Source organism: Muscardinus avellanarius (genome assembly GCF_963383645.1).
Source record: "Muscardinus avellanarius genome assembly, chromosome: 3".
NCBI classification, from domain to species: Eukaryota; Metazoa; Chordata; class Mammalia; order Rodentia; family Gliridae; genus Muscardinus; species Muscardinus avellanarius.
This window is the reverse complement of record NC_137788.1, coordinates 11,487,310-11,508,397: the sequence shown is the minus strand read 5'-3', so window position 1 is coordinate 11,508,397 and position 21,088 is coordinate 11,487,310. Positions and strand designations below refer to the sequence as shown.

Sequence of the window (21,088 nt, the reverse complement as noted above, 5' to 3'; positions counted from 1 at the left end):
CACCTGCCTCTACTTCCCCTTCTATTAAAAGGGGGCCCTCAGCCGGGTGAGGTGGCACACGCTTGTAATCCCTGTACTTGGGAGGCTGAGACAGGAGGATCCAGGGCAGTCTCAGCAAGTACTGAGACCTTGTTTCCAAATTTTAAACAACAGGGCTGGGGTGTGGCTCAGAGGTAGAATGGCCCTGGGTTCAATCAATCCCCAGTGCCACAAAAAGAGGGGACCTTCCCAGGTCAAGCCCAGGGTGCAAGACAGGAACCTCCCGGGGGGCAGACATTTCTACCCCACACCTGAACAACCACGTACCCCTGGTGGAAGCAGGCAGCTGGGCAGGGGAGGTGAGAACCGCCCCAGATGCCAAGGAGCCCCCATCTCTGCAGAGGGAGCACCAGGGGCAAGTCTGCAGCCTGGTTGGTCAGCTGCTAACACAGCCAGTGGAACCTGGAGGAGCCTGGGAAGGGGATGAGGTGTGGAGATGTGGGCCCGTCGCACTGGGGAGGCCCAAGGGGGTGTCACGGAGGGCTGCCCCAGAGAGTGGGAAAGAGCCCCGGCCTGGGCCCACGCCAGAGGCTGAGGGACAGTAGGGAATACTCATGGTGTACACGTGGCTGCAGAGACACAGGCAGGCCTCTCAATCCCATCTGAAAGAAGAGCCGGGCCACAATGGGGTGGCTGACGGCGTAGATGAGAGCCGCATCGACCCCATCGTGACCCCAGGTGAAGGGGCCGCTCCCATCCCCTGGCCAGGCAGGCCCTTCCCTGCTAGTGTTCAGTGTCGGGGAACTGTCTACTTCCCAGCATAGTCCACTCTGCTCCTGGACAGTCTCTCTTGCGAAGGACAGGTGGCCTCTCTGCAGCTTCCCGCTGCCCTTGTGTTCAAGGTGGACCCTGGAGCAAGGGCGCCCTCGGCCCAAGGAGTCACGAACAGACCTGGTCACCCCCCCTTGCTCAAGCCACATCAAACGCTAACTGCTCCAAGCGGTGCAGCACAACCCACAGTGACATAAGGACATCCTGGTTTTAACCACAGGAAAAAAGATACCGGAATTTGTTCCTTCCCCAAACCCCCCAGCGCACCCGGGAGGCGATCCTGTTTGAAAGGAAATACAAGAGCCAGGCGTGGTGCTGCACACCTGTAATCCAGGACTTGGGAGGCTGAGATAGGAGGATTACAGGTTCAAAGCCAGCCTCAGCAACTTAGTGAGACTCGGTTTCAAAATCCAGGAATGGTGGCGCCTGCCTGTAATTCCAGGCATAATAATCGCCTGAGAGGCTGAGACAGGAGGATCTCGGGTTCCAGGAGAGCATCAGTAAGTAGAGACTCTTACCAACCCAGCAAGACCCTCTTTCAAAATAAAAATTTTTAAAAAAGGGCTGGGGTTGTAGCTCAGAGGAAGAATGCCCCAGGGTGTTCAATCCCTAGTAACACACACACACACACACACACACACACACACACACACACACACACACTAGTATAAGATTCCAAATGTTATTCTGGACTCTGAATTTGAGCCCATTAATCTCCAAGTTCAGTATGCAGAAAAGTGCCACAGGCAGGGTCTCCCCACTCCCCACTAGCTCAGCTCCTTGGACAGGACCCCAAAGAAGCTAAGAAAGCCTCAAAAGATATCAAGAGCTGGGCGTGGTGGCGCACGCTTGTATCTCAGCATTTGGGAGGCTGAGACAGGAGGATCGTGGTTCACAGACAGCCTTAGCTACTTAGCAAGGCCCTTCAACTCAGTGAGACCCTGTTTCAAAAAAAAAAAAAATATCAAGAAAACTGAAATCCTCTCCCCCTCCTCCACTGATTGACACTGGAGAGAGATACCTCCACCCTGTGCAAAACTCCACAGACCTAAGGAGGGCGGGGCAGGGCGGGGAAGCTGGAAAACCGGGCTCCACGGGAACCCAGAACCTGGCTGAGTCACAGGGCAAGAGTCTGGCCTCCCTGGTGTCCTGCGCACCCGGCAGCTCCTGAGTGAGGATCGCTGACTGAGTGAGAAGGTGCAGGAGCCCCGGGCCTCCAGGGCTCAGAGCAGCTGAGCAGGCGGCTCCCTCCCCACACCACGGCCTTGCTGTGAGCGCCTGGAAACGCGCAGTGCCCACGCCTCTTTCCGAGGTTCTGCGCGTTTGTGCCCGGGCAGGGCTTGAAACAGAAACAAAAGCTTAAGACTGGACTCGCCGGTCCCTCTGCCTCAATCCCCTGCGGACATCCGGGGAGTGGGAAGCACACAGTAGTCAGCACCCAGTTACCTGGGGACCGGAGCACGTGGCCTCAGAAGCTATCCGCTCCCTGACGGGCCAAGGGCAGAGGTTCCCAAAGAGAGGTCACGAGCCCCTGTATTGAAACCAGCCAGGGCATGTAATAAAGAAACATTTCTAGCCGGGCACGGTGGCACATGCCTGGTGGCACACCCCAGTGCTTGGGAAGCTGAGACAGGAGGATCGCGAGATTAAAGCCAAGCCTCAGCAACTCAGTAAGTCACTGTTTCAAAATAAAAGTAAATAAATAAAAAATAAAAAAGGCCTAAGGATGTAGTTCAGAGGTAGAATGCCCCTGGGCTTAATCCCTAGTACCAAAAAAAAAAAAAAAAAAAAAGGAAAGATAAAGATAGATTTCTCGGTGGGGGCCTGAGAATCTACTATGAGCAAAGACCCCAGGCTACTGTGACTCCCCAAAGCCCAAGACCCCCTTATATGGGGCCAAGGGGGTCGAGGAAGAGTATGAAGGGGAGACCTTCCCAGCACTGCCTACCTAGACCCTCGGTGCCTTTCACGAGTTTCCACATTTGATCCTGGAACCCCCACCCACCAGTACCTTAGCGCACGTTCCCTGCCCTGCCCTGGGCCTCAGTTTCCTCAGCTTGCAGTGAGCGGGTTCCTGCTAAGGGATCTGCATTCCAGGTTCGCACAGGCTGGGTAGGGAGGGGCAGGGAGGGGCTCCCAGGCCTGGGCAAGGTCCCGAGGGCCAGGAGCAGGGAGGCTGCGGGACAGAGACCAGGCCCCAGAGGCCCTCACTGCCAACCTCTGCTGGCTGACCGGAAGCCAGCAGGCCAAAGATGCCACAAAGAAAACCCCGTGGCTGCCGGCATCTCCGCTCTGTGCCCTGCCGACCCTGGGGACGCATCAGCGGCCTAGGCATCCGCAGCAGCGCGTGCAAGGCAGCCTGAGCGGCCACTTACTCCAACCTGCACAACCCCAGAAGCCTCAGGGAGAACCCCAGAAGCCAGAGGAGAACACCTCACAGAAATGCAGAAACCCGTGCATCCCCGCAGCCCTCAGGAAAGCATCTCCATCACTAGCGGGGCCTGCCTGAACTAAAACACACATCCGTCTCTGCCTGGGCACCCGAGACAGCGACATCAGGAGCCCGCTGGGCCGGCTGCATGGGAGGTGCGGGAACTTGGCACCCAGGGGACGGCAGCTGTTGTTTCTACGCCTCTCCGATCCCCCAGGGAGGACTTCCTGAAGCTTCTAGACAGTTAGAAAGCACCGAACACACTCAACGCCTGTGATAAAGTTACAGCCCAAACTGGGTGGGAGCCTGCGCCACCTTCCAGCTCCAACAAGAGCCCAGGCATCTGCAGATCAGCTACACAGGCCAGGTGCTGGGTGTGCCGCACTGTGGTCCCCAAACCCTGTGGGTAGCCTAAACACAGCCACCGCACGGCACCCACCGGCTCCAGGGGCTCAGCCAGGGCTCAGCGTGCGTCCCCAGCTCAGGGCTGGCACACTGGGCAGGGACTTACCTACCTGTCACACCCTTCTGGCTGGGAATTTCTTCCAAATCTGGGGGGGCTGCACAGCCGGCTGAAGTGTCGCCATTGGGCCCAGGCTGAGAGGGATCTCCGCTAGCAGCGCCCCCCAACTGGCCTCTCTTGAAGGCGTCCCAGCAGCAGACAAGAGAGAGCTTGAAGTCCCCGCCTTCGCGGTAGCTGGCACACGGGGCGTAGAGGAGGGTGTCCTTGGGAATCGGAGGGGGTGCGGACTTGCCCCCTCCCTGCTGGGCACTCATCTGCCACGCAAGGCATCGGGTGCGTTTCCGGAGAGCAAATCCATTCAGATAACTCCGCACCCCTGTGCCCGCGCCGTATCGCCTCGCGCGCCTCTCTGGAGTGTTCACAGCCCTTAGTGACTCACAGCAAACACTAGACTCCCCGGGCAACTGCTCGGGCAGCCGGCCCTGATGATGCGATGCGCCTGTTTATCTGCTGGGGTGAAGCCTGTCCACAAGCAGATCCACCGGGTTTCCCGGATTTTTGCCAAGTTGCCCTGTTACAGAGGAGAGAGGCTGACTCCGGGCCAGGGGTGCTGTTTTCTTTAAACCACGATATTCGGCGGTTCTTGAGATAATTAAAAGGAAAACAAACCTCTCTTCCTCCAGAATGACCAGCACATCGACTGGTCACCTGGCCTGGAATATCACACGAGCGTAAAGAGCACTCCATGACCATCGCAGAGATCTCCTGACCACTCCAAAGACCAAAGCTACAGCCGCCATTCTCCGGAGCCACCGAGTCGATCAAATCCCAGCACTCCAGACTTGAAAGAGTCGCATGTGCACTTTGGTGCTGTTATTGTTATTATTGTTATCATTGTTTTGCGGAACGAGCATTGACCCCAAGGGCATTCTACGTCTGAGCTACACCCCTAGCCTTATTTTTATTCTTTAATTTTTTTTTTTTTCTTGAAACAGGGTCTCACTTGTTGCAGAGGGCCTCACTAAGGAGCTGAGGCTGGCCGTGAACCTGTGATCCTTCTGTCTCAGCCTCCCAAGAACTGGAATTACAAGCATTGCCACCAGTCCCAGCAACATAGGAACATATGCTCATTAGCACATGTGTGTGCACACACACACACACACACACACACACACACACACTTTAAGCCCTTACACTCTGGACAGATGTGAATCCTCCCTCCACCCTTAGGCATGAGTAGCTTCGGCCCCACAGGTCCCAGGGAGGCTAATCACACACCGTCCTGTCACCTCCAACACCTGTCCTGTGGAAACCAGGATCCCCACCTGCAGAAGGGTAAATGGAGCCTGGGGGTGCTAAATAACTAGCTTGGAGGCCCACAGCTACCAAGGAGCAGCGCTGAGTAATTCTGACCTGTATACGCTCGACTCCAGAACCAGTGCCAGGTACTCAGCAGGTGTGCCACCTGCCACCCGCCCTGGCAGGACAATGCTCGGTCCATGGCGCCAAGCCACTGCCCAGGGTGCAGGGCGGCCTCCCACAAGCTGAGACCGCCCTAAGGAAACCAACCTGAGCAGTGTGTTGGGTACTAAGGATGGAACCCAGGGGCATTCAACCTCTGGGCTACATCCCCAGCCCTACTTTATTTTTTATTTTGAAACAGGGTCTCACTAAGTTGCTGAGGCTGGCCTCAAATCCTCCCTAGTTACAGGGATTGCAGGCGTGCCCCACCACACCCTTCTGAGCAGTGGTTTTCTGTCCTGATTATCAGGAGAGCCAAGCCCCCAAAGGCCTCCACCCAGCCCTGCTATTCGAAGATCAGAGCAAACCCATCATAGGGCGGGCCTCTAGGCTGCATCTCTGATTCCCAGAAGTCCTTTCAGGAGGATTACAGAAAGAATCCAGGGTGAAGAGGCCCCCACCCAAAGACAGGCAAATGCTGGTCTGGTTCAAAGTGGGGAATATATCAGGGAAGGCAGGAAGCTTTGGTTATCAAAAGGTGAAAATGAGACAGGAGGTAAAGCAGGCCTGTCATTCCAATTCTTGGAAGGCTGAGACAGGAGGACTATAGGTTCGAAGTCAGCCTCAGTAATTTAATAAGGCTCTCAACAACTTAGCTGTATTCAAGTAAACAAAAAATAAAATAAAATAAAATCGGGCTGGGGGTATAGCATGAAGATAGAAGGTCCCTGGATTCCATCCCCCGTCCCAAACACACAGAGAAAGAAAGAAAAAAAAAAAAAGAAAGAAAGAAAAGGAAGGAAGGGCTGGGCGTTGGTGGCGCACGCTTGTCATCCCCGCGCTTGGGAGGCGGAGACAGGAGGATCGCGCAGGTCCGAAGCCAGCTGCGCATGCTGGCTTAGGAGACCCTGTTTCCAAATTTTAAAAAAATGTAAAAATAGGTCTGGGAGTGTAGCCCGGAGGTGGAAGGGCTTCCTGGAACCCCAGTACCACCAAAAAAAGAAAGAGAAAGAAAGAAAGAAAGAAAGAAAGAAAGAAAGAAAGAAAGAAGAAAGAAAAGGAAGGAACAAAAAAGGAAGCTAACTTAATGGGGCATCCACTTCTTTACGATTAGTACTTGGAGCCCGGCATGGTGACATACATCTGTAATCCCAGTACTTGGGAGGCTAAGACAGGAGGATCGCAGGTTCGCGGCCAGCCTCAGCTACTTAGGGAGGCCCCCCGCAAGTTAGTGACACCGTTTCAAAATAAAGAATAAAAAATAGGGCTGGGGGTGAAGCTCGGAGGTAGACTATCCCTGGGTCCAATCCCTAGTACCGCAAAAATAAAACAAAACAAAACCCAAAACGGTTCTTGGTCTGCCTCTGCTGCCAGGAGGCCTACAATCTGGGGCGAATTCCTGGCTGTGAAACCCACCGGCTGTGTGACCTTGCGCAAGTTCCTCCACTCCTCTGGGCACCAGTTTTATCTTTCCTTATCTGCCTCCACCCTGGGATGCTGGCAGCCAGTAAGTAAAGATATACTAGGGTCCTAGGGTTCCCTGCTCCACAAGTTTTTTGGGGGGTAAGAAGAAAATTATGGGTGTGGTGACACACACCCATAATCCCAGGAATTGAGAAGCTGAGCTAGGAAGGATCACAGGTTGGAGAAATCTCCGCAAGTACTGAGACCCTCATCAACCTAGTGAGACCCTGTTTCAAAATAAAAATGAAAGGGCTAGGGGTAAAATGCCCCCCTGTTTAATCCCAAGCAACACACACACACACACAAAATCAACTAGGAAGACCCTCTTTAAAAATTTTTTAATAGGGCTGGGGGTGTAGCTCAAAGATGGCATGCCCCTGGGTTCGATCCCTAGTACCACATACACACAAATGACTTGTTTCCTTTAATATATGGGCAACATCTGCTTGCCTTAGGGACCCAGCACCAGGAGCCTGGCTTCATATATTCATCCTCCCTGCCTCCCTCCCTCTCTTCTTATACCAAATGTCATCCACTCCCATCCCTCTGCCCGCTCTCGGCTGTCCACTCTGCTGGCGCTCACCAGCCCCTCACCCCGGACACATCCTGCGCCTCCTGGAACTGTCCTCCCACAGAGCAGAGGCGCCATGGAAACGGGATGCAGAGCATCGGGTTTACTGCTACGTCCCTGGCAGCTTCCACAGTGCCTGGCCCCGCGCAAGGCTCAAGAAATATGGCTGGATGAACGGCGGGTGAGAGACGGAAGAACTCAGTTCATGCTCCCAGCTTGGGGACCCCGGTGAGCCCCTGGTTCACTCTAAGGGGGCTCTGGAATGATCCCGGTCCAGACACAGTACTCCCACCACGCCAGCAGGGAAACTGGGTTGTGGAGTGTTTCAAGGTCACACAGAACTGGGGCAGAAGCAGGTGTGCACTGTGGAAGCATCCGTCCCTGTATCTCTCACTCAGGCCCCTGGTCCACCCACCCTGGGGACCAGGGCTGTGACCGGCTCAGGGCCTGTCACCCTGCGGAGCTCAGGACACCCTCCTGAGCAAGGTCAGAAAGTCCAGGCCTTCATCCTGTCGTGAAGTGTCAGGTCCCAGACTCGTATCCAACGGGGAACCTGTCCCGGCTCCTTAAGTTGAACGCGGTGTCGCGCTTGGGACAGAGTGCAGAGTTGCTGGGGCGGGTCGCCCTAGCCTCACAGCCTTCGGCTGCAGTTAGCCATTTCCCTCCCAGAGGAAAGCCCCTGTAACAGCCGATGGCTCCAGAAACCATTTCCACACCGCTTGTCCTCAACGCCCGGGCATCATGAAGGTCTCTGAAACTCCTTTTGGTCTTTAAGAACCACAGACCGAACCAGGCGTGGTGACACTTGCCTTTCATCTCAGTACTTGGGAGGCTGAGACAGGAAGATCACAGGTTGGAGGCCAGCCTCAGCAACTCAGCGCGGCCCTCAGCAACTTGCACTCTTTCTTTTTCTTTTTTGCAGTACTGGAGATTGAACTCAGGGACATTCTACCTCTGAGCTACACCCCCAGTCCTATTTTTATTCTTTAATTTGAAACAGGGTCTCCCTCTGTTGCGGAGGGCCTCGCTAAGTAGCCGAGGCTGACAGCGAACCTGTGATCCATCCTCCTGCCTCAGCCTCCCAAGTATTGGAATTACAAGTGTGTGCCACCATGCCCGGCTGCCATCTATTTCAAAATAAAAAAATAAAATAGGACTGGAGCTGTAGTTTGGAGGCAGAATGTCCCTGGGTTCAATCCCCAGCATCACACACACACACACACACACACACACACACACACACACACACAGAATGCAGGTGTAGCTCAGCAGTACAACACTGGCCTAGCATCGTGTGAGGTTGTGAGGTTCTGGGTTCCATCCTCAGTACCATTTAAAAAGAAAAATAAGACCTGATGGGTTAGGAAAAAACTCCCAACTTTTTTTGAAGCCATTGGTTCGGCCCTACACATGGGGGAAAGACATCTCCTAGCTCTCCCCTGCAGGGACACCCCCCCAAGGCCAGCAGAAAAACACCAGACGTAAGAGACAGGTTTCTGGGCTGCACCCAGGCATTAGGATCTTGTCCTGAGAACACAGAAAGGAGTCTATCTAGACACAAAGTAAACAGCCACCTCTCCACCCAGCCCACTTCCACATATTTACATAATAACAACTTCCTTTGACAGGACAGAGGCTCCCATTACTGAAGGGTTAGAGACCGGCAGGAGCCACGTGACAGCTCAGGAGGGCGGAGTCAGGGGACAGCATCGCCACCTAAGGGGAGTGGGCGGCCACGGGCACTGACAGAGATCCTCTTGGAAGCCGAGGACGGACATCCCTTCATCATCTGCATTAAGCTAGCCTGGGTGCTTCACAGGCACCATCTTTGAAGGATCAAATCCTTCCTTGACACAGGTATTATTTCCACTGTCCAGCTGGGTAAACTGAGTCTTAAAGAGGCAAAGCAACTTGCTCAAACCCTATCTGCTTACGTTTTGCACCTGTGCAGTTTCCCGTCCACCTGTCTTGGCCTGTGACTGCTCTGTGCAACTAGGGAGAAGCCGGGCCAAAGTAAACCACCTGCTCTGGAGAGAAGCATGTTTGGCCCTGACACCTGGGTGCATTCCATCTCCAAAGAAGACCGACACTGGCAACGCAAGAATCAGGAGGCCAGGCAGGAGTGGGCTCTTTCTAGAGGGAATTATGCAGCAAATAAGCACGGGTTGGGTGAGCTTGCAGTCTGCAGAGGTGTTCTGGAAAGGCTTTCTTTGGACTGCAACAGACAAGATCCGAAGGGCCCCACACCAGGACTCAGCACCGTGAGAAACAGGGCCAGCCACTCAACCTCTGGGCTTTTCTGTCTCTCTGAATCACACCGCCTCACTCTGGGGCTGCGTTGCGATTTTCAGGACACACTGCCTGAAAATTACCCGAACAAAATAGGTCTTCAAATAAGTCATGAATAATCATGTGCTTCCCCCCCCTCTGCCCCGCCCATCTTTCCTGGAAAAAGAATTCAGAACTTCAAACTGATAATAACAGACCCTTCTCTGAAAAGTCCTTAGACTTCCAACTCCACCGCTTCCTACTTAAAGCGGATCCAGGGGTTCCTGTCCCCACCCCAAGACCTAACACGGGGGTGGGGGCTGGCGGTGGGGAGACAGCTGAGACCGGAAGGGGACTGGGCTGAGGGCACCTGGGGAACATTTTAACACTTTAACGCGGTCCTCCGCTTGGGGCGGACTGGCCGAGGACCCGCGGTTGGATCGCTGCGTTTCGGTACCCGCGGCTGCGATCTCTCCCCGGGGTCCAAGTGCAGGAGAAACGCGGAGACCCCTCCAGCCCCAGCAGAGGCGAGCCGCCCATTTGCCCCCCACTGGAGGGCCGCCGGAGGGGTCACAGCTGCGGTCACCCAGCGAGGCAGGGGGCGCCCCAACTTTGCGCGGGGCGGGCCGCTTTCCCACGCTGGGTCCCGCGGGGAGCCGGGTCTCCAAGCGCCCCCCGGGGGTGGGGGGGGCGTGCGGCTGACAGGTGTGGCGGTGGGGAGCCCCGGGACCCCCGCCCGCGGGCGCAGCGACTCACCCCGCGCCCCGGGGCCCCCGCCCGGCGCTCGGGGCTCCGCGCCCCGGCCACAACTTTGCGGCCCCGGGCTCCGCGGCCCCCGCCCGCCCCCCGCCCGCCCGCCCGGCGCCCACCTACCCGGCTGGCCGCCGTCGCCATCCGCCGGAGCCGGGGGCGCCCCGGCGCGGAGCCGATCGCCGGGCCCCGCCGCGTCCGCGCACCGCTCGCAGGCGGCCGGCCCCGGGGGGGGCGTGGGCCCCGCCACCGGCCCGCAGGAGGGCGCCGGCTCGCCCTGCGCCGCCAGCTGGCGGACGCGCTCCCAGGAGCCCGCGTCGGCCGCCCGCATGCCGCCGCCCGGGGCGCCGGGCCCCGACCGCGCAGCCGGGCTCACAGCGCCGGCCGCCGCATCGGGCGCCGCCCCGGCCGCCCGCGGGACCAGGGCTCGGGGTCCGGCCGTCCGCACGCCAGGACCCGCCGCGGAGCCTCACGTGGGGACGACTCGGCCCGCGCTCCTCCTCCCGCTCCTTCCGGGCTGGCGAGGCCGCTGGCCCCGCCCCGGCCCCGCCCCCGAGCGCCCCGCCCGGCCCGGCCACGCCCCCGGCCACGCCCCCGGCCACGCCCCGCCGCTGCGCGCAGGCCGCCGCTAGGTGCGTCCCTGCTGCTGCCGCCGCTGCTGGGGAAACCAGCGGTGGGAAGCCCGGGGCTTCTGAACCCCGAAAGCCGGGGCAGGCCGCCAGCCTCCGCCTGGCGTTGCGGTGTGGTGCTCTGCTTGTCTGAGACCCTTGGCGCTGCCTAGCTTAGGAGCCCGGGTCCCCAAAACTGGCCGCGTGAGGGTAGCAAGCCTGGGTCGTCGCCTTCACTCCCCCTTCCCCCATCGGGTGAACCTAATAAATACTAAGCGCCCTGGCTGTGCCAGGAGGAGATACGACCATGCTGGGCTGGGAGACCCCAGCCTCAGTTTCCTTCCATACACAACGCGGGGTTAGTGACTCTCACTAATGTGATGTCCGTCATCAGTGCTGCTTCTGGACTCCCCAGCTGTGATGGCCAGCTGCAGCCTGGACCCGGTACTGGTGTGTGTGTGTGGGGGGGGGGTAGGGTAGCCAAGCCCCGTAAGAGATGGCACCTTGGAGGGTCTCTGAAGCCAGCCATGGGCTGGGGATTTTTGGTGGCTGGCGATTCTCCTATAAAGTGCACTGCAGCTCGGGGGCCCCTTTGATCTGGGATTATGATGCTATTTAGGAAGGCCAATTATCTCCCCATAGGCTCAGGAGGAAGGGCTGGTTTCCCCCTGTTGTAGACACAGGGGAGCCCGGACCAGGCAGCCAGGCGGGGGTCCCATGCTCAGTGGGTCCCCAGCCTCCACGGCCCACCCTCCCCGGATCTGGCTCCCTGGCTCTGGCCTGAGCTGCAGGACTCAGGTCACTGGTGTATAGCTCTCCAGCCAGCTGTGAGAACCATGGGACTCCGCCAAGGCTGAAAACTTTTACATATCACGTTCCTGACCCATGGGCCAGAGCCCAGCTCCCAGCAAGCACAGTGGCCTGGCCACCAGCCATCGTGGCCTCCCCAGCTTCCAGGCCCCTCCCCACCACAGCCCCCTCACCTTCGCCGTGACCAGGACTGCCTGGGACCCCCGTTCCTGCCACGCTGGAAGTCCTGACCACCTCTGGAGGATACACAGCCATGCCAAGGGGTGCATAATGGAAGAAAACTACCCCTGGAGGAACACCTGTGCCGTGCCGGAAGAAAAAACTGAGCCCCTGCCAAGAGGCGGAGGTGCCAGGAACCACCAATCCTTCTGTCTTTGCTGGGAGAGCAGGCAGAACAGACCGGAAGAAAGACCGGCCTGTGCCTTCGTGGGCAGAGGAGCCGGGACGCTCTCACCAGACCCAGGTCCTAGAGACGTCTGGGCCAGGGTGGGAGAGCCCTGCAGACAGGAGTGAGGGGCGGGCTGAGCGGGGCCACAGGGCGGCTGTGGTCCTGCTGTCTTAAAGACACCAGGTTGCATTCTTTTGACTCAGATGCCCTTTGCCTACTAAACACTTGGGAAGGCTTCCACTTCCACAAGACGCACTTTGCATTTCTTGAAGGACACGCAATCCTTGGCTAACCTGCTGTTTCCTACCTTCGATAGACACACATTCTTTCTCCTTAACTCCAGGACAAGAAAGAGATAGCACAGGCATGAGTCGGTAACACTGGCCACTCGGATGTGCTGTTGAGGGGGGTACCGGGGAGTGGTAGGGACTGCGGCAAATAAGCGGCCACCAGACCCTGGGTGTCATTCACCGGCGGGCCTGGTGTCGACAGCACTCCTCCCTTTTAGGGAGAGGGGAGTCACAAGGAATATCGTTTAATGTAAAACTCTAAGTCTGGAATGTTGACAACTCTTTGGAACTCAAGGACAGCTGGGTGTGGTGGGGCACATTTGTAATCCCAGTACTTGGGAGGCCGAGACAGGAAGATCCCGAGTTTGCAGCCAGCCTCGGCTACGTAGTGGGGCCCTCCGCAACAGAGAGAGACCCTGTTTCAAAAATAAAGAATAAAAAATAGGACTGGGCATGTAGTTTGGAGGGAATTCAATCCCCAGAATTCAATCCCCAGTACTATAAAAAAAAAAAAGAAAGAAAGAAAGGAAAAAGAAAGGAGGAGAGGAAGAGAAGGAAGAACAAGTAAACAAATCTAGCTGTCTTGGCTAAGCGGGGCGTGTTGCTGCACACCTGAAATCCCAGCATCTGGGAGGCTGAGATAGGAGGAACACAGGCTTGAGGCCAGCCTCAGCAAGTTAGCAAGACCCTAAAAATTTAAAAATGGAACAAAAATAGTAAATCCTAAAATACAAAAGGGCAAAAGAGAAGAAAGAAAGGGGCTGCGGGTATAGCTCACAGGTGGAATGCCCCTGGGTTCAATCCCCGGTACAAAATAAACCCAAACAGTTCCTGTCTACGCACTGCCCCCAACGCTCCCTCCACAGTCCCCTTCCACCTGCACCTTGGAAGTCTGTACAGATTTCCCGGCTACTTTTCAATCCTCCCAGCTTGTTCTCAAATCCTGGGGAATTTCCGCTGCCCTCCTTACTCAGCAAAGTTGGGCTGTGTGTGTGTGTGTGTGTGTGTGTGTGTGTGTTTCTCACACTGAGGCCCACATCATAGCTGGGTCCTTGCCCAGCGTTCTGGGGGTCCCCAGGCTGCCCTGGCCTTCCCCACCCCCCCCAGCCAGCCGCAGCCCCTCATCCTCCCTGCTAAGGGCCCCGCCAGCTTGCAAGCCTGCAGTCTACCCAAAAGCTGTCTGCCTTGAGTGGGGACGCGTTTCTTCCTGGAGGTGTAGTCAGTACAAGGCGCACTGAGCCCAGGAGACATTTCTGCACAGTTCTACAGCAGAAGATCCGGGAGCCAAGAACTGACAGCCGGTTTCCTGCCCTGAGCGGCCCAGACAAGTCCCACACAAAGGGGAAGGCCAGGCGGGGTGGCTCGGTGCAGCTCCACGCCAACCCAGCTGCGGAGCCCGAGCCTGGGGCTGTGAAATCACAAAAGATCTGTGCTTGAAGGGGCCCTGCGCTTGCGGCTAACGCCCCGCTGTCCTTTGCACTTTAATTCTTAAACGAGGGGCCTCGCACTACCCGCTGCACGGAGGCCTGGAGATTATGTAGCTCGCTCTGTTTCTAGACCTGCTGGAGATGCTGCTGGGGGCAGCTGGGCCTGGGCTTTCGTCCACTCTTGTCCTTCTCCAGGGAGGATGCAGAGGTCAAGAGAAGCCGCAGGAAGTGCCCCCATCCAGGAGGACTTGTAGACACTCATTTTATGTTTTGCAGTACTGGAGGTTGAACCCAGAGGCATTTTACCACTGAGCTACACCCCCCAGCCCTTTTATTATTATTATTATTTTAATTGGAAAACAGGGTCTACCTAAATGGCTGAGACTGGCCTCCAATCTATGACCCTCCTGTCTCAGCCTCCCAAGTCCTGAGATTACAGGTGGACACCACCGTGCTCAGCCGTGGTGACTCATTTTAAAGAGCAGAGGCCAGAGAAGCAAGGCAGGAGAGGCCAGGACTGGTGGACGGGTCAGCCGGCGGGGGAGGGACGCTCTGCCTCTGTGCTCTGAGACCAGATGGTGTCCCCTGACCCTGACCCCGGGCTGACAGGATACCACCAAAGAAAACGCAAGGGGGCCTGGGGACACCGGGGTCAAAGCGGTCCTCCCCCCGCGTTCCCAAGGGGACTTCCTTTTAGGTCTCGGGGGAAAACGCCAAGCTATATTTGGCTTAAGGAACAAACTCCAGAACCAGTGAATTAAGCGCCTCTATTATATTTGGCATGAACTCGCAGTTGGATATTTGAGACCACTGGAATTTTGCAGGTACTTTTTTTTTTCTTGGCTGTGTTTTTAATACTTGTAGAAGACATTCTTCCTGTGAACTTTGGGCCAACATATGGCTGTACCAAGTCCAAACCCCTCTAGCTACGGCAAAACAGCGCCCCTCCATCCCACAGAGAGCACACTTCCCCAACGCTGTGTGTGTGTGTGTGTGTGTGTGTGTGTGTGTGTGTGTGTGTGTGTGCTGGGGATGGAACCCAGGGGCATTCTACCTCCAGCTATATCCCCAACTCTGTTTCTTTTTTTTTTTTTTTTTTTTTTTTTGGTGGTACTGGGATTCCTGGAAGCCCTTCTACCTCCGGGCTACACTCCCAGACCTCTTTTTTAAATTTTCATTTTGGAAACAGGGTCTCCTAAACCAGCGCGCGCGGCTGGCTTCGAACCTGCGCGATCCTCCTGTCTCTGCCTCCCAAGCGCGGGGATGACAAGCGTGCGCCACCACGCCCAGCTCATTCTTTTTTTTGAAACAAACTTTCTCTAAGTTGCTGAGGGCCTCACTAACTTGCTCCACTGGCTGCGAACCTGCCAATCTGCCATCCTCCTGTCTCAGCCTCCCAAACACTGGGGTCACAGGCGCGCTCACTGCGTGCGGCTCCTCCGGCGCTCTTCCCAGGAGAACAGAGACTTGGGCTGCGATCCCCGCCCTTCCAAGCTGGTGTGAGATGGCGGGTCAGTGGCTTCCCGTCCCACCATCAAATGTCCTAACTGGCCATTATTTTCTAGGGGTGCCCGTGACACTTGAGCTGGGTTTTTTGTTTTTGTTTTTTGTCCTGGGGATTTAACCCAGGGGTGTTACCTCTCTGAGCTACACCCCTAGCCGGTCTTACTTTTGTTTTGTTTTGAAATAGGATCTTGTTAAATTGCCGAGAGTCTCACTGCATTGCTGAGGCCGTCCTTGAAACTGTGATCCTCCTGTCTCAACCTCCTAGGAACTGGGAGTACCAAGTCCTGGGAGTACCAAGTACTGGGAGTACCAAGTACTGGGAGTACCAAGTACTGGGAGTGCAGGCACGTGCCACCACGCCCAGCTGAGCTTGTCTATTTTTATTCTTCCTCTTGGTGGTTGTGTGGGTATGGGGTGTGTGTGTGTGTGTGTGTGTTGGTGGTACTGGGGTTCCTGGAAACCCTTCTATCTCTGGGCTACACTCCCAGACATATTTTTATATATTTTTTTATTTGGAAACAGGGTCTCCTAAGCCAGCGAGGCTGGCTTTGAACCTGTGCGATCCTCCTGTCTCCGCCTCCCAAGCGTGGGGATTACAAGCTTGCGCCACCACGCCCGGCTCAAAGACCTTGCTTTAAAAAAGAATTTTTAAAGGGCTGGTGGGGAAGCTCAGAGGTAGAACCCCCTGGGTTCAATCTCCAGTGCCACAAAAAGAGAAAAAAAAAATCCCACCTCTGATCCCCACTAGAACACGATCCCGGCCCAGTGAGCGCACCCCCGGAAGTCTGGGTTTCCCCATCTGTAGAACAGAGAGGATCATAACTAGTTCTTGGGTTACTGTTTCAGGGAGATGGAGCATGTGTCCGTGCCTGGCATAGGGCAAAACCTCACAGATGATACAGGGACACCCCCGGAGGAGGCTCCTCCGCCAGGTGAGCACGCCGTGACCCCCACGCAGAGCCACCGCCCCTCCGGGGTCTCCAGAGTGACTCGGAAGCCCTTCGGCCAGCCTGGGGCAGCCTTTGAGACCAAGGCCAGCAGCAGGGACAGCCCCGATCCCCTCTTCTTCCCCCGGCCATCCCACTACACTCTGGGGCACAGGTGCGGCACAGAGGATTAGAGTGGGATTTTCCCCCCAAACCTACTTAGACCTTTGTCCTTGTGGATGGAGGGTTTTACTCCAGATCCATCCTGCCATCTGTCCTGGCGAGGCGGGAGACTTTTGTGGGCCTGTCACCAGCTCACCAGTACCCTTTGACGGCCTTCCCAGGGCTCTAAACGGCCTGGCAGAAATCCTGACCCCGCCAGGGGCTTCCAAAGGGCCGGCGCTCTGGGAAGAAGCTTAGCGTAGTCCCCGGGCAGAACCGGGTGTTGAAACGCCTCCCGGCTCCCAGACTAAATTTCTCTCCCAGCAGGGAGATTTCTAGACAAGGGAAAATGTTGCAAATTATTCAGGATTAAAAACAATAACAGCAAAACTGCTACAACTTAAGAGTAACAGTAACACTGGCAAATATTTACATCGCGCTTAAGAGCGTGCCAGGCGCTGTTGTAAGAGCTTTGCATATTTACCATGGTATGGATCTGGGCTGCCCCCCAAATGCTCCTGTGCTGAGGGCTTGTCCCTGGCTGATAGCACGGCTGGGAGGTGGTGGGATCTGCTGGATGTCGGCCCCCGTTGGAAGAAGTAGGTCACTGGGGGTGTACCCCCCTTTTTTGGTACTAGGGATCGAACCCAGGGGTATTCTATCGCTGAGCTACACTCCCAGCCCCATTTTGCTTTTTAGTTTGAAACAGGGTCTCGCTAAGTTGTTGAAGCTGGCCTCGAACCTGCGATCCTCCCATCTCAGCCTCCGAAGTACTGGGATTACAAACGTGTGCCACCAAGCCCGGCTAACTTCCTTCCTTGCTTATAAATCGACTTACTTAGGTATTTTGTCACAGTAACGGGAAGCTGACAAACACAACATTCCCCGAGGCTTTCCAACAACCCCGAGAGGTAAGAGCACTGTGAATATCATCCCTCTTTTGCAGATGAGGAGACAGACTCAGGAAGATCAGGTCCCTTACCCAAAACCAGCACAGGAGGGGGGCGGGGCTCCAGACCACGCCCTCCGGCTGCAAGTCATCTAGTCCATCTCCTTCAACCCTCCACGACGCGGTATCCCGGGTTCCAATTGGAGACCAAGGCAGACAAAAGGACTCACCCAAGATGACGCGGCCAGGACCTGCAGGGTCGCAGGGTCGGGAGTCCACTCCTCAGAAGGGAGGGGTGACCCCGGCTTGCTGGCTGCACACCAGGGTTAAGGAGAGTGCACGCCCACGGCCTGGGTGGAAGGACCGCATCCTTCATCCCGCTGCTGGATGCTAGGCCGAGCCCTCTGCTGCCCCTAGTGGCCGCTAGTGGAGCTCCCCTCAGCTCCCCTCAACCGCCCAGGCTCAGACCCCGTGTTTAACTTAAAAGGCAGAGAGAGGGTCGCTGCCCAGCAAGGGCCCAGGGAAACAGGTACTATTAGCTGAGCACTCCCTCCTCTAGGCCGCACTGCGGCACAGTTCTTACTGACGCTGCATTAGCGCACAGAGGTATAATCATTATTGGTAAGAATGTTTTTTTGTTGTTGTTTTTTGTTTTTTGTTTTGGCGGGTCTGGGGATAGAACCCAGAGGAATTCTACCTCCCAGCTACACCCCCTGCCCTATTATTTTTCATTCTTTATTCTGAAACCGGGTCTCACTGAGTTGCAGAGGGCCTCACTGAGTAGCTGAGGCTGTCCACGAACCGCGATCCCCCTGTCTCAGCCTCCCGAAGGCTGGGATGACAAGCGTGCGCCGCCACGCCCGGCAGTGAGGATGTTAATGATAGTGGAGAGGTGGCTGTCCACACATTGCAATCCCCAGAGTAACTCTATGTGTACTGGTATTATCCCCACTTTATCAATAAAGGAACGAGGTCCCGAGGGTAAGCGGGTCGCTCCAAGTCACGCGGCTAGAAGAACGCAGAGTGGGGCCCAAACGCAGGCAGCTGGGGCTGCAGCGTCTGCTCTATTAACTATCATGCATTGCTGCTACGGTGATGGCGATCATCATAGTGATAACAACAATATTAATTCTGATTTCCAGTTGGAGAAAATAAGGTATACAGAGGGAAGGAATTGGGCGTGGTGGCGGATGCCTGTAATCCCAGCACGTGGGAGGCTGAGACAGGAGGAGTGCCAGCCTCAGCAATTTAGTGAGAATTTCAGATAGAGAGACCCTGTTTCAATATGAGAGAGAGAGAGAGAGAGAGAGAGAGAGAGACCAAGATCACTTGGCTGGTAAACTGAGATCCAGCACTTCAGCCAAACCTGTCTTCTCTTGTTCATCCTAACACCCCCGACCACCTGAGCGGGCGCCCCGCGCCAGGCACCGCTCTAGGCTCCCGAGGCCAGCCACCGCCGCACAACCCAGCCAGGTGCCTGGCACGTGTGCGTCAGCTTTCTGTTACTGTAACAAATACCCGACATAATCAACTTAGCAAGAGAAAAGGTTTCTTTTGGTTTGCAGTTTTGGAGGTAGACCTATTGTCTGGTCCATCCTGGTGGAGTGAAAGAGAGAAAGAGGAGGGGTGGGGTCCTACTGTCCTCTTCAAGGGCACCCCCCAAAGGCTGGAAGACCGCCCACGAGACCCCCCCCCCAAGCTTCCATCACCTCCCAGTCGCGCAAGCTGGGGGCCCGGCCTTCAGCGCCAGGGCCCGGGGTGGGGCCGGACACTCATCCCAAGCTCAGCACAGCCTGTGAAGCGTGAGGACCCGGGGCCATCCTGGCGGTTTCTGCAAAAGGGAACTGAGTGCTCAGCACTCCTCTGCTCTTCCTCCCCCTCGGCCGTCTCCTGAAGCAGGAAGGACTTGGGTTCACAGCACACTTCTTCCCCATTTCATCTCCTTAGCTGTGACCCATGGGGACAGGGAAAGTAAAACTTGGGACAGCTGTGGTTCTAATCATGGAAATATCTTTTTCTCTCTCTTTTCTTTTTTTCTTTCCAGGGGTATTCTACCTCTGAGCTATAGCCCAGATCTTTTTATTTTTAATTTTGAAACAGGGTTTCACTAGGGTGCTGAGGCTGGCCTCAAATCTGCGAACCTCCTGTCTCAGCCTCTCGAGTACTGGGATTCCAGGTGTGCACCACGATGTGTGGCTGGAGTCTTCCTTTCTCTAGCTGTCTTCCATTGGCAAGAGAAGCTGGGAAGTCAGGGCGCCTCCTTGGGCCTCAGTTTCCCCACCTGTTAATGGAGATGAGAACACCTGCCTACCACTGAGGTCGGCCAGGCGGAGTCGAGGAGAGCGCAGGTGGGGAAGTGGGTCCCCGCAGAGCGCAGGGCCTGGGTGGAAACCGGCCTCTTCCTTCATCTGCCTCCTGCTCTCATTCATTCTGTCTGAGCTGGTCATCTGCCCGTGTCCTGCCTGGCGAGAGGCCATCAGACCCAGTGCGTGGGCAGCTCACAGTGCAACTGGACGTTAGGAGGAGAAATAGTGACGGGTGTGGTGGCGCACACCGGTAACCCCAGCTCTTGGGAGGCTGAGACAGGAGGACCACAGGGTTGAGGCCAGCCTCGGCAACTTAGTGAGACCCGCCGCAACTTAGACTCTTTCCAAATAAAAAATAAAAAGGGCTGGGGGTATAGCTCAGAGGTATACCCTGAGGTATGCCTGTGGGGCCTCTGGGTTCAACCTCTAGTACCAAAAAAAAAAAAAAAGAAAGAAAGAAAAATGTGATAACTGCTGGCTTACATAGGACTTTGATTATCAATGTCTGGACCATATGTTCCTTATCACTGAGAATGTGCTGAACCTCTTCCACCCCCCAAAAAGCTTTCAAAGAGCAGGCTAGTGAATCGCTTCCAGATTCTCGTCCTTAGAGCTGGCCTGGCTGGGCCCTTTAAGGCTTAAAGTGCCCATCTCTCCTAGAGACAGTTTCCACAGCGGCTGCCAGCAAGTCCCAGCAATAGGGTGACACCCTGTGCCTGAGCCTTTTACAAATGGTAATTAGGCGCCTGACACCAGGTGGGGGTTACAGGTTCAAAGGTGAAGCCGGCTTTTCTTCTTTTGTGGGTGAGAAGCTTGGGTGTTCAGGGAGGCTCAGGCACTTGCCCAGGGGCACACAGCAAATGGGGGGCCCAGGGGCACACAGCAAATGGGGGGCCCAGGGAGGCTGACTTCAGCGAGCCCACCCCAGGCCTCCTGAACAGGCAGTCAGGCAGTGGGGACTCCAGGGGTCCTGGTGGTCTCTGTGCCTTCTGAGTGGGGAGGGGCAAGGCCCAGCGTGACAAGGTCACAGTTTCAGGGGTGACATCGTTATATAACACTCCTTCCTCCCCCCACCCTGGTGGCTTCCAGCGGGGAACCCTAACTGGGGGCCGCGTCAGGAGGCCACCTGCCTGGGCTGCAGGAGGCCTGCCTGCACACGCCCGCGGCTTTCTCTGTAATTACGGGCTTTGCGGGCCTGCCCACCCGCCCACCAGCACTCAGGCAGGTCAGCTCTCTATCCTCAGAGCAGAGCGGGCCAGGTCCCAGGTTCCCAGGTCCCGCACAGCGGGTGCACCCGCAGATAGGGGGCTCCCCCTGCTGCCCTGGCCCCGGGCAAGGTCGGCTCGGGGCCTGAGTGCCCCAGCGCCCCGCCCAGGGAGGCAGGGAGGCAGAGGGCTCTGCATCCTGGACGTCGCCCTGGGCCCCGGTCTCTGGTTCTCGGGACCCGATGTCTGCAGTGGACCTGGGTCCCAGCGGGATTAATTAGAATTTGTTCTCGATTCTTCTTTCCCCAGAATCGTCCTTTAAATATCTTTGGAAGCGGTTTGGGGAGGCAGAT

At 56.3% G+C, this 21,088-nt stretch overlaps 1 protein-coding gene across 2 annotated transcripts in view; it reads right to left on the bottom strand.

Moving 5' to 3' along the window:
* KAZN (kazrin, periplakin interacting protein) overlaps positions 1-21,088 on the bottom strand; it is a gene marked incomplete at both ends in the record, with an annotated part of 415,307 nt that overhangs the window by 136,418 nt on the left and 257,801 nt on the right. The window contains one exon of one of the 2 annotated variants that reach the window (XM_080690665.1): positions 10,342-10,549. The exons of the other annotated variant lie outside the window; for it this stretch is intronic. Within the exon in view, the coding sequence (XP_080546791.1) occupies positions 10,342-10,549 (208 nt within the window). Of the gene's footprint in view, positions 1-10,341; positions 10,550-21,088 lie in introns of those variants that run through there. 2 annotated transcript variants of the gene reach the window in all.